Below are 14,079 nucleotides of genomic sequence, written 5' to 3'. Positions count from 1 at the left end.
AAACTAAACTTTCCATGACTTAATTTTATTTCAACAACAGGAACGCAAATGCAATAAAATGTCCAACAACCGGAACGCCGTTCCGGTGCTTTCCAGCTGCAGCTCATCACTGACTACGCCCTGGCCTGATAAATTCACGCTCATAGCAGACTGAGAAATATGGTGGACGAATATTTCGCCACTACATATTAAAAAACGGCAGACAAAATTTTGATTCTCCTATGTTAAACGTTTTTCAGGTTGGTTTTATTTCAATTCTGACTCGGTAATTATTTTTATTCTGGCTTAGGATAGTTATCTTCGCACTTGCTACAGCATCCTTACCTTATATGCATACGTACCCACCGGCACAAAAGCATGGAGGAAAGAGTCTTGTAGAAACCTAATTGGTGGCTTAAGCTAATTCGAAAAACAATCCCGACAAGAAACGTTGTCATGTTCGGCTGTGCAATACAATACAACAGATGAATGTTAAATCACAAAACTAAATTTATTCTCCAAAATTTGACAACATGTTTTTGATTAACGTACCAAGAAAATAAAAATTTATCATTTTAAATAAGAAAACGATTTTGGGCGCTCCAGAAGTGTGTGTACCAATATGGAGGTAACTAATTTCGTTCGCCAACTTTACATCAAGTTATGTAAAGTGACTGAAACTTATGGACAGGGTGTATTTTCACTTGGCCAACACAGACAGTCCCCAAACTCGTAATAGAACTAAAATAAGGAAAATCGGAATAAAATTATGGCCTAACCCTAACTTGGTTCACACACTACGGGGAGTACTCGATATTGCATCACAACGTAACCAAGTTATCAAACTTTGTTTTGTTGGTTCTTTTCCATAATTTTTCTGGTGAGTTGGAAAACGTCTTCGTCTTTATCAGCGTGAATGCTTGGTGTGAGATTGTGCCTCCTCCATTCTATGACATTGCTAGACCACGAGGATCGAGTTGATCTGTTGACAAAAACAAGTAATAGTTGAACCACATTTGTACAAGCTTGTATGCGCCCAGGATCTCCGCTGATAGTTGAAGCCCACACTAAAGCAACCGGTTACCATCCACAGAAACTCAAGGATCTATAATGACAGCGTAATAATGAGTGGGTTACCGAAACTGCCAGTTTATTCAGGCGCTGCGCGTTTCGTAGACATACCTGCTTGAGTTACACGCTGTGGGTAATAGGATATTGTTCACTAAAATCCCTAAGGCTTCTTCAGGTTATGGAGTATAACATTACTAAGGTGACAGAATAACCCACGTGAAAAATTTCATCCAGATTGATCCAGTCGTTTAGACGCTACATCTGAACAGACAAACAGAACGACTGAAAATAAGGGTCTCCTAGAGCGGAGATACAATAATTCGTTGCGGCCCAATGTTTTCGTCAGTTCATAAGCATAAGTAGTTTCAGATGGATAGCTGTGGCAGGGTTGGAAGTACAATCCAATTTTTAGATTGAACTGACTTCGAGTTGGCAAAAAGTTTGACAACTAATCTGATTACCGTTTAGTTTTGGGTTTAAAAATATCCGCCCGACTTTCACGAAACCACCATTTTGCTCGTTAGTTTTTGTTTAAACCAGCGTTTCCCAACCTTTTTTGGTCGCGGACTAATTTCTCACCGGCGAAAACCTTTGCGGACTCAAGGTGCGTTTTTTGCAACCGTACCAAACACAACGGAATTTGAACAAATTTCAAAATCGGAAATTCGCCACAAAAACGCGTCCGTTAAAAGAGCCGACTTTTTTATTGTATATTGTATATCCTTTTCTGTCGCACTATATGCAATCATGACAACGACGAGAATTTAAAATGTCTTTCTATTTTAAATGTGTTCGTGGTAACTCACGGTTGCGTCGACTTACGACAAGATTATAGCATTACTTCTTCAAAAGCGACAGCAATCAGCTAACATATTGCCCGATTATATTTAGATTTGATAAATATTTTTAGTGATTTTTCAAATTTGTTATCGTCGTTAGGAAAATCCTACTATCTGCTATGAATCAGAAAGTATAACTCAATTTAGTAGTTATTAAAAATATATTTAAAGTATATTAGTAAATGAAAAATACATATTCACCGCCTTGCTTTATTATTAATTTAATGGTGATCATTTTAATTTGCGGTTGTGTTGACGAAATAAAAGCAATACTAATCAGTAAATATCATGACAATCCGTGGACACAAGAATGCGTGGTAAAGTGCCCAATTATATTTGTTTTGATTCGTATTTTTGTGAATTGTGAGCTGTTCGTACAACGCTTACGGCGCTCCAGTACTGTACGTACCAATGTGGAGGACTAACGGAAAATGCCCCGGTAAATATACTACAGTATCACCCGAAACTTTGCGATTTACAATGTCTTAAGAAGCGTTTTTAATCGGTCGCGTACAATCATAAAACAAAAGTTAAGGTGTTCTCCGTTTTATTTTTAGTATTTTGTATTGCCGCTTTTCAATTCAGAAAATTTGGGTTGTCACCATTGACACCTACTAGAAAAAATTTATTTCTCGTTGTTCGAACTCGCGAGAAACACCACGCGTGTGATCGTGTTTTTGTCGGGAATTCGCAAGTGAGTTGTGAAATCCAATTGTTTTGACCTGTCGCGTCACCTGTTACCAAATTTTCGAATAGTGATTTGCTATTTTAATAGTCAAATATTCCAATATATACCCAGCCCTCCTCAGTAACTAGTAATAATTGACTTGATTAATGTTATGTGAATAAACTTGCTTTTTATGTTTTATGTGAATTTTAACGTTAATCGTAACTTGGCTGATAGTTAATTTTCGCAAAAACGTTTGCGGCCCGCAGTGAATTTCTGGCTCGTTGCGGACTTATTCAAACTCTTCGCGGACTCATTTGAGACCACGGACTCGGGTTGGGAAACACTGGTTTAAACTCACGACTCAAACTCCCCACATTTGGAAGTCTACTGAAGCCCGAGCATCGATTTTCTTGTTTTTTTTATACGTAACAATTACCAATCAGCAATAAGTCAACAACAACTTAACAATTGCAATTGGTGCAGTCGCTCAGACACTTCTTTCGCTAAGTAGATACTTTAGTCTCGAGCACGGTTGTAAACATTACGTTGTTTTCGTGGTTTTGCGTGTTATTTGTCAGTTTGCAGTTGTAGATGAAATACCTCAATCATTGTTATGCTTTCCGAGGTGCTCTAGTTTGGTCAAAAATTGAAAGACTAGCCTAAATTTAGCTTTTATTACCTGTAAGCGGCATATGGTTTAATGTTTTTAATACTAAAGATGATAGTTTTGAACGTCAGTTTGTAAGCGCCAAGTCTCAGGCGCGGAACCGTGCATTACAGCTTAGGCTGCTATTTGGTTGATACTTACCGTAGAAACACTGATCCTCTCGTACATATCTGCATTTCAATGGAGGATTCAATATCATCCAAATGCTCTTTGATGAAATTACATGAAGCGTATCTTTCTTTCAGAAAGCTTGTGAGATCAGGAATGTGGTAAACTAGAAACTATAAAGCAAACAAATATATGTTAAATTGGCGAATTTACATCAACTATAAATTGGACGTGAGAAAAACGGATGATGTGAGTAAGTATGCATACCATGAACGATGATCTGTTGTCTAGTAAGACTCTAGTTACCAGTCTGGGTAGGCAACCATACCAACTATCCAGGGTGACTTTCCTGGGGGAATTATAAAAATACTCTGCGATGTAGCTTGTCTGATTTTTCATACTACATGGAAGTTGCGCAACATGGTGAAAAAATTGGAGCTGCGAAAATGTTTTTATTCCGTATTACAACGGGCAAGTAATTCGTCAATGTACAGTTATTAAAAACCAAATAGCACCACATGTTCAAATATGAATTATTCGACACAACCTTATACAGCTGTTTATTTAGTTAAATGTCATTGTATGTATATGTGCATGTTAATTTGTTTTTCGATAAAAATATTTCGGACAAACTTATTAAAGCATACGTATGCACAATACCATACTGCCTTAAACAAAAGAAAAGTAAGGACAAGGGCGAGGTATACGAAACTGTTTGTACAAGGGAGCCCACAAGAGTAGACAGCATATATTAGTAAATACAACACAACACAAAGTACACTGTATAAAAACATAATAATGAAAATATAAAATTTTGTTACTGCTTCTCTGATCGAACTGCATTCACTTCTGAATGGGACAAATGCTGTAGTTGCCTACCTTTTTCTCGTTCAGTATTTTTTTCACTTCGGTTATAAACTCTATCTCGCTCGGTGGCGATGCGATATAAATATGTGTGATGCCGGGAACGGTGAATTTTACGTCGTCTAGTTTCAGAAGAACCGCTTGGGCGACATCTGGCGGCTGTATTAAAGCTGCTTCATTGCATAACTTCTTTCTTGACGACCCAGCTTGCAACTCACCACATCTAAAATGAGAATTAAAATGAGTGTAAAACGGAAAAGAAGTCGATGTGAGATGGGAAACCTATTACGGACGCCTAACATGTTAGGTTAGACACGCGGTTGGTTATGTTGTATGGCAGCGGTTTCCAAAATTTATGTTCGTGCGCCGCCAAATTATCATGGAAAAAACTCCCGGTTCTCTTGCACGAAAAACAGATTTGCTCAATTTTGTGATCGTTACTGTTTATTTTATGCTTTTTAAAGTTTTTAAACATGTAGACATAAAGAATAAAGGCAAAGTCAACAAAACAACATAAGGTTATAGGATTTACACTTATTTATCCAATATTCTAATGAGAGGTGTTCGACTGAGGCCCTGAACGCATCTTTTTAAAATAAAATGTTCCATCATACATTACTGTAGTTATGTTTAACATAATTCTGGTAATTTTCGGCGCGCACTCAGCAAATTGCTTCTTTGGGAACCGCTGCTGTATATTGAAAACACGTTGTATGAAAATATAAATGGAGTGGCGTATGCCACCTGAACGCGTTTAATATGTAGTCTTCATATTTCATATTTACGTTACTATTTGTCTATAGTCTAGAGCAGGGGTGTGCAAAGTGCGGCCCGCGGGCCAAATGCGGCCCGCGAGAGAAAAGTGTGCGGCCCGCGGAGAAGTGCCAATTTTGAATGATGTGCGGCCAGCTAAACTAGTTTTTAATTTAGTTTCATCTGGTTCCCTTTGCGTTGCATAGCTTATATTCGAGTCCAATTTATTATCAATGCCTATGACGTTACAACGTCCAAACAACGAAGCGAACAACGCGATTCACAAAGCTGTCACTTGCCGAGCAGCGAACATTTGAAAGGAAAATGCGGAGCAGACGCTAATGAATTTGTGGGAACTGGCAATTGAAGATTGGGCAACTGGAAAGCAGTTTAAAAAAAAAATAATATTAAGAGATATTATATATATTAAATATTAAAACCTAAATGAGTTTTGGTTCCAGCCTATCAGTTGATTTTGTTTAAATCTAATCTAGAATAGGATTTGACAGCAAAGTATTTGGAAATGAATCCTGGCGTACTATACCGAAAACATCTCAACTAAGATAACTTTCCACAGTTGGAAAAAGTCATGGCTTCAAATATGGCACTTTTCGGTTACATGTTTTTTTCTGAAAAATGAGCGTCATATCGAATTGCTAGCACTTGCATTTAAGCAAATTTGGATAAAAGTGGTCTGGAAAAGAATCCAGCAGCAAATTTCTCACTGAATTCGTTTAAATTGGGTGTGACAATATATTTGAATTACAGTTTTAAGAAATTTATGCGTTTTCTGCAAGGAACCCTAATGATGACGACATGAGATTAATAACAAAAGACACTATTTTGTGCCTGCAACTAATAGAAAGCGTATGTTAAATGAAGGTGCGGCCCGCGGTTTTACCCAGGTATTGATATTTGGCCCCCCTGCGAAAAAGGTTGCACACCCCTGGTCTAGAGTAGACCATGGGTATATATATAAATATATATACAAAAGAAAACCTGAAACTAGCAAAACGAAATGATTTTCAAAGTGTAGCAAGTTAATATGTTTGAATATACAGGGTGTTGAAAAAGTTACGCAAAATTAAGGTAAAAATTTTCGTCATTGCAATGTTGAAAATGTAATTGGTAAAAACGTCAGTCATGAAATGTTTATATGGCATTCCACCGTAACTCGATACTGTTAAAAATGTCAGTCGTTGAATGTTTTAAGTAGCATTTCATTTTAACTTCTGTTAATTTTGAGTTACTTTTTAACACCCTGTATCTAATACATACTCCCAGATATATATACTCCCTTGATATATACTCCCGGATTTGAATGAAAACGTGCTAGAGTGGAGGTGCCCAGATGATCAGAGATAAGGGCAATAAAAAAGAATTAACTTTTTATATTTGCGACCGTAGTGTCACGGGTTTTTAATGTCTCTGTTTGTGCAGTGGCAATATACTTGTATATTCCTCGGTTTGCTCTTTCCCCAAACTCTTGATTTGGCATTATTGGCCTACTCTGGACTTCAACCACACATGTGGTGTGAGATAAAAGAGTTTTCGTGCTCTCTTCTCGTCTGGAAAGGCTGGCCGTCGGTTGCTTTTTAGTTGTGCTTGCAATCATTATTTTGCTGTCTTAATCGTTTAAGTATAAAGTTGCCGTACAATAAACAATCAATCCGGAATTTTGACTCTCCTGATTCATTCAACACAGTGAACAAAACCAAACTGTGACACGTAGGTAACAGTGGCCTAAAGCTGGCCCTAGTATTTATATCGTGTTTTAAAAAGATTGCAAGTCTTAGAAAACGCTTCTCACCTTTTCATCCAGTCTTTTTTATCATATCTCCAGTGAACAGTGAGGAATTTCGCTCCACCAAATTTTGTTTTTATAAAATCCTCCGCTACACTACGAAGATATTTTGGGGCGGGCGTGTGACGTATTATCTCAGAAAACACATCAGTGTCGCTCATCGAATGAAGATCTTAAAAATTATGATGAAAAAATATGATAATTGAATCATAGCTTGGTGCCGTGTTTTCCGGAAAATAAAACTGGGCTTATTTTCGGGCGTAGCCTTTATTCTCATTTGTCAAAAAAGTAATAACAAAGTAGAGAACTACCAGATTTTAAAATTTACAAAATATGAAAACCGATATTCATTTACTTATAAATAAACACGTTTTTATTCCAAATAACTGCAAAACATATAGATTTTCAATCATTTAAAACGTGTAGGTGGGATTTCTTGCTATCGACTAGGTCAAAAAAAAATTCGCGTTATTGACTAGGTCTGAAATAGACAATTCTCTTGTATCACTACTATATTTACTGCAGTCGGTACAATTTGAAGCAAAGTCTCGAAAATTTTCGGAAATTTATATTTCGAGAGTGCTTGGAGCGAAAGGAAGTCTAGATAACTCTCTCTAGTAATCTCGCTCGCAAGGCGACTAATAAGACCGTTCGGTAGACAGCTATGTGGTGTGTCTCGCGTATTTGAACGGCGGGGAATAAACTTTTTCAATGGAGGTGTCAATAGTTGCTCAGATTGTCGGAGGGCATAGGGTTGAGGAAGGCTTATATGAAAATCATTTTTAAAATTCAGGCTAGTTCTTGTTTTCAGGCTAGGTCTTATTTTCGGGGAAACACGGTACATCTTGTTTTCGAATAAAATACCTAGGGTGTCGCTGCTCGATAACAAGTATTGTTATTTCGCGTCTTGCGTCACCCTGGAATGACATTTTTTTATTCTCTGCTACATTGTATGAACAGTGCGTATTTTCAGCTTTGTGTTAAAAGAAACTATTGACTATTCGGTACTCTCGTGGTGTGTGTACCAGGTTAGGGTTAAGGCATAATTTTATTCTGATTTTTCTTATCTTAGTTATATTACGAGTCCGGGACTGTCTGTGTTAGCCACGTGAATTTGGCTCATGCCCATAGGTTTCAGTCCCTTTAAACAACCAGATGTAAAATAGGCGAACAAAATTAGTTGCATCCATATTGGTACACACACTTCTGGAGCGCCGACTATTCATTCTCACCAATCATATAACTCACAAAGCACGACAGACTGAAAGCCACTGGTAAAAACTCTGATGTTTGCACGATAATTAAAAATACTGTCGAATGGCACATTGATGCACAATGACAATCGTCTGAATTTCTAGTAAGCACATGTAAATTTGGCGAAGTTTAAATCAGCACTAATAAGCTGGTTTAAAATCACTACTAATTAATCTCATCCTTGGTAGCCCCCCCCCCCCCCCCCCCTTTCTTCGATAATGTGAAATTGTTGCTTGCCTGATGAACACTTACTTACCTGCTTGTGTACGAATGTGGGTTGGCGATGCTTTCAATCTGATTTTCATGTTATAATACGGAAGTGCGTAAATTGCGCATCTGCCCTGTGTAAGAAAAACATAGTTGAGTTGGGCACAGCGGCTGGCACATCGTTCTAGGCCAGGGTTGGGCAACTACTTTTCTGAGTGGGCCAGTTACTGATAGTAGACTTAGTTACTGGGCCGGAAACTCAATATGAAATACTATGAATAAAAACAATTTATTTACAAGAGCTAGTCCAACAGATAGGCTAACGTTCATATCAGAAGCACAAAGTAACAAACAATCAAGGTCATTATGACGTTATTTTTATCGATAATTTCAACGGAAATTTATATTCATAAAAACTATAATCGTAAGTTCAGCAGACACAAGTGGGTTGAATGAAACACTTCAGTGTGCTGGATCCGGTCCGTCTGCCGTTATTTGCCCACGTCCGTATCTGGTAGGCGTTAAGCGCGGGGTAAATATGAGAATCCTATTCTGTTCTAGTTTTGCGATGGTCATTACGTGATTCAGGAGGAGATATATATATAAGGCATGACTCGTTCAACTGTTCGTTAAAATTTAGATTTTGCAACCTGCTTTTCTAATTCTTTCCATCGCCAATTTTTTTAATAATATATCTCTGAAAGTTTTAACGTGATTTACTGATTGCAAATTCCGCGTTGTCCCTACTTCGCGGTAGCAATGGATAGTTCCCCGACTCCTGATCCCAGAAAGGCTAAGTGTCTGAAAAGCTGTCTTAGCGAAATGTGCATCTCAAAGGCTACTAACATTTTAATTGTTATCACATCGGTGAGGTCCTAATGAGTAATCGCGTAGTGTGTGTACCAGGTTGGAGTTAGGCCATAATTTTATTCCAATTTTCCTTATTTGGATTCTATTATGAGTTCGGGGACTGTCTGTGTTAGACAAGTGAATATACCCCCCACCCATAGATTTCAGTTCCTTTACACAACTCGATGTAAAGTAGGCAAACAAAATTAGTTACCTCCATATTGGTACACACACCATGAGCGCCTCCTAATGATTAGCCAATGTCATGTAAGTAAATCAGGAAGTCAATGAGTGGGCTTATGACCTGCTTCATTTTGCATTTAATTGAAAACGGTCTTTGGAACAATATTATTTACCTTGGAATTGAATATTGCCTGAATCTCTTTCTCCTTGTGTCCAAAATACGTTGTCGCTTTATTTTCCGGTTCTTTCGGGACTAAATTCAGTTTCGGTTCTTTCGGATTGTTGCTGTAAGAAAACCGGACTCCGGTTAGCGACTCCATTTCTGGAATTCGCTTTTTTGAATAATGCCTGAAATGAAAAGATTTCTGAGTCAGACCTTTTAAGATTCAGATATTTATTTTTGTCGTGCAACACCAGTTAACGATAGGAAAGAATAAAAAGAATGTAACAAACTACAAAACGGATATCGGCTTGTTGCAGTGGACGAGGGTTCGCGAAAGACTCAAAGAGGATTCAAGGGCTTATATTTATTTTAGTATTAATTTCAATTTTTCAATCAAAACTTTTTTGGTTTTAGGTTTCTTGCAAAGCTATTTGTTCAAAACTTGGGAGTTTGTCTGTTTGTCACATATTCTTCATATTCCCAATTGTATTTTATCAGTTATTTCATGCATAGCCCGGACATAAATGTTATTATTGTACTTTGAGGGTTGAGAAAGGGGGGAAGATCAAAAAAGATCGGGGGACTCTTGAGTCAACAAAATGATGTTTCACATGACTAGTTTAAACAACTTTGGGCAGCAGATTTTTATTTGACAACACATTGTCAGCCTAGTAAACACAATACCGAAATACTTTCTGATTCGGGATTTGTTTTCTACTATGAATACAATATATTCTGCAAGCTTTACCGTAATCTTAGGATGACATCAGCTTGGTTTCCACAAGCAGTCCTGAATTGTTGCATTGTGACACAGGAAATAAAACTACAGAGCGTGACGAAATCAACACGATGTGCCGGATGGATAGTAGTGCTCCCTTCCTCTCGTTGACTTGAAAAAAAAATACGACGAGATTAAGCGGCTTAGCGGATAAAGCGTTGGAATCAACTGTGTTGGCATTGCTGGTTACGTATTTCAGGTTTGAATCCCATATCCGCCACCTCACCAAGGGTGTAAATAAATTGGTTAGCAATGCCGAACTCTCCGAAAATAGTATAGTACCGTGTTTCCCCGAATATAAGAATAAGACCAAAAATAAGACCGGGTATTATTTCAATTTTCTTACGAAAAATAACACTAGTGATTATTTTTGGGGATGTCTCTTATTATCATTTATGAAAAAAACAAAATTACAAAGTAGTGAATTACGAGATTTTTAAAAATATAAAAAATAAAACCGATTTCCATTTACTTATGAATCACACGTTTTTATTTATTTATTTTTTATTAAATCCGCGCTATCGACTAGGTCTTATTTTCGGGGAAACACGGTATGACTAGATATCAGTGGATACCTGTGCACGGCTTTGTTTGGAGCGAAAGGCTGGAACGAGTGTCGAATAATAAAGAGGGCGCTCCGGAAGTATCCGTACCAAGATGACAATGATTGTGTGGTGGGTTCATGGTTCATTCAACAATTAAAATTTCTTGCAGTGAAAATGTTGTTTATGTAATTAAGGTAGAAAAATACGTCGCCCCGGAAGTGTGTGTACCAATATGGAGGTAACTAGTTTTGTTCGAGTTGTGTAAAGGGACTGAAACCCAGGCTCGTCCATGGGACATATTTTCGGTCCCATTCCCATCCCATAGCAATTATGTCTCATCCCATCCCATCCCATGGGATACCCATTGGAATAAAATTTGATTAAAATTGTTAAATTTAAGTTTAGCGTCCACTAAATAAGACTACTACATGCAAGAAGAGACATGCAAAACAAAACAATTTACGGACTTGATTAAATTTATATTCATAACTATTATACATATGTCCATCAGCCCCCTCACGAAATATATTGTTAGTGCTGAATATATTTCGCTTTTTATTCCTAACAAGAGAGCTATGCTCAAATATATGGACACGAAGTCCATAACAAAATGTTTTACCATCATTTTCCCCAAAATCATCGTGTCCCATGTGTCCCATGGGAAATACAAATGTGTGCTGCCGAGCCTGCTGAATCCTATGGGCAGGTGCAGGGGCGTAGCAAGGAATTTTCAAAGGGGGGGGGGTTCTGAAATTTAAGTTTGTACGAAATGTCGCACAACCTGAAAATAGTATGTGTGCCCGGTTAGGGTTCAGGTTGTGCGTCATCTTGGCACGAATACTTTCAATGCACCGAAATTTGTAATTGCCAAGTTTGACAGCAACAGGTGGGCCGGTGGCCGCAAAACGCGAGTTTCTAAGAGAACTGATGTTCTAAAAATTGCTATGTGTGATGTTTCTAGAAATCGAAACTGAATATGTCAGGATTTGCCAGGAATAAGGGCATCAAATGGAAATTGCGGACTGGATGGATGTTTCCCCGAGCATCGACTTCCTTGTTTACTTCGGGACATTGGGGGGTGGGGGGATGTTGGGGGGGGGGGTGTTGTGGCGGGGGTTTCGGTTAAGATGGTTAAGATATATTGAAAACTGACTTCATACCGAAAATGAAAATACAACGGGACAATATTCGGTAATAAAATTTTCCACTATGCCAACCTTTCCTAACAAGAGTTCTATCCCAGGAAGGAATTTCGTCATTCTTAGGAATAAACATTGTATTTGCTGTGGCATTACTAATATCCACAAATTATAAACTATTAGAACTGTACAAAAGCGAGAGTGATACTCCCTACTTGCACATAAGACTAGCTACGAATTCTATAAGTATCGATCCACTAACGAAGATTTCAGGCATAACAAAATGGGAAGTAAGGAATTTAACAAAAAAGGTTTGAGAAACACTGCACTATGAATTTAAAATGATGTAGGCGCGTCGGTGTGGCACATCGTGCTAAGCGTTAGGAATACGCTCGCCACCGCATCTCTGATTACTCTGCGTGGCTTTGCATGTTCGAATCCCATGCGGGTATGGTTATGTGCGAGAGGATTGCTGGACTCCTCGCCGCCGTAGTGTGTTTCACGTAATCGCTGGTCGGTTACGACTTCCTCCACCATAAATGCTTCCGAAAACAGATAACTGGCTGACTAATCCCATACCCGATCTGAACTGGTAACCGGATGAGAGGCCGTGATTCGCTATATAATTAGACTATCGGCTTATCGGCTTAAAAATATGTTAATCCTATCCTATCTTAAAGCGTTTTTGGGAAAGCTTAAAAAGGTAAAGCGCTAACGCGATTATTGTTAGAAAAAACTAAAATCCAACCTGTCAGTACGATGTTTGATGAATCGCGGAATCACAAGAGTTCTATTCAATCTGATCGCAACATAAATTGATTCCCTGAATCCTATCAATTGGTTGTTCGGTCCTCTCATTAAAATCGGAAACAAAAATCGATCCGGATTTAACCGGATAGTAGTTTTTTCAAAAACCGGTTTTATGGTTGATGTGGCGTGAGTGAACTTCTCTGAATGTATCTCTTCGTTTGACATTTTCATGGTCTCATATCCATCGTCAGAATTCTTGAAAACTTCCGAAAACGGATTCAGCTCACATATTTCGTCAGTTACTTTCCAGTTTTGAGCGTTTTCTAATTTTAGTGGAGGCTTTTCAATTTTTTCTTCTTTTTTAATTTCAATATCTTCAATCTTATTTGTACTTATAATTTTTGGTTCTTTCGAAATTATTTTTCTTGGACCAAATAGTTTTTCGATAGCAGCGTTTTCTTTCTCACTTTTTCCTCTCAATGAGCGAAAAGTGTCTTGCAACTGTATCCGATATCGCATAAATAAAAGTAAAACTCCAAAGAGAACCAGGAAAATGGTGGCACCGTTTCTTCTCATCATCCTTTTATTTATAATCATTGTTTAATTAGACAACTTAGCAATATTTTTTGGTTTGAGCTCCGTATTTTTCGCATTGAGACACTTTGCACAATGTTCATCCGAAATTCATATACAGTCTACATATTAATTACAACGGAACTGTTGAAAAAGAATAAACTTTGCCTATTTTGAACAATATATTTACACGATCGTCTTCAAGTTAACCCGTCTCTCGTTCCTATCACTAGAGTCTGAACGACATTTTTCCATTGCTACGTTGTCTTGCAAAGTCACATCTTCAAGTCTCCCGCCAATCGACATTTACTGATGTATATAGTTTCAATAAATGAGATGAGTTTTCATTACTTCTGCGTGAGCTGACGTTGCGCTGTGCAAATAGTCTTAAAATAATTCAGTGTACAGGCCAAGGAACCTATGGTTTATTACTGCCAGTCTCCGAACTAAATACCATATACTTCTACTTTCAAATCATCGTCTTTCAAATATATTCTCCAATCATGTACAAAATAGGTAAACAACACATTATTCCACTATACATTTCATGAGCTATTGGTAAATTATAACAATACAATAGGAAATCGTTTAAAACTTCAAACTTTTCATATATATAGTATACAGACTCACAATACGGCGTTTTATACCTGCAACAAGATTAAGTTGCCTTCTAACATAAATACGATCCTATCTTCCTGTCAATAACCTTTTTTAATATATTCTCCATACATAAATTGCCCCTATATTACATAGTTCGACTGTAACATAATACACAAAGTATGCAACAATGTTTTAACTCAGACTCAATTATGCTTTGCTACGGTCTTAAACGCTGCGGATAATTCTAACCGTCTGCAATATAAAAAAGTAGTAAATTGAACTA

The 14,079-nt window shown here is 37.6% G+C and overlaps 1 protein-coding gene across 1 annotated transcript; it reads right to left on the bottom strand.

Annotated features, from left to right (window-relative positions):
• Nucleotides 1–465: 465 nt before the first annotated feature.
• On the bottom strand, nucleotides 466–13,348 carry LOC120340788 (uncharacterized). Its single transcript, XM_039409150.2, has 8 exons — nucleotides 12,622–13,348; nucleotides 10,160–10,300; nucleotides 9,422–9,596; nucleotides 8,266–8,350; nucleotides 6,762–6,927; nucleotides 4,214–4,421; nucleotides 3,368–3,507; nucleotides 466–961 (listed from the first exon to the last, which is right to left on the bottom strand). Exons 1-8 carry the CDS (start codon nucleotides 13,218–13,220, stop codon nucleotides 820–822), a joined length of 1,656 nt encoding a protein of 551 aa, XP_039265084.2. The 5' UTR covers nucleotides 13,221–13,348; the 3' UTR covers nucleotides 466–819.
• Nucleotides 13,349–14,079: the final 731 nt, after the last annotated feature.

This window comes from Styela clava, chromosome 14 (genome assembly GCF_964204865.1).
Source record: "Styela clava chromosome 14, kaStyClav1.hap1.2, whole genome shotgun sequence".
NCBI lineage: Eukaryota > Metazoa > Chordata > Ascidiacea > Stolidobranchia > Styelidae > Styela > Styela clava.
Note: the sequence above shows the minus strand (reverse complement) of the source record. Positions and strands in the feature narration are given on the sequence as shown.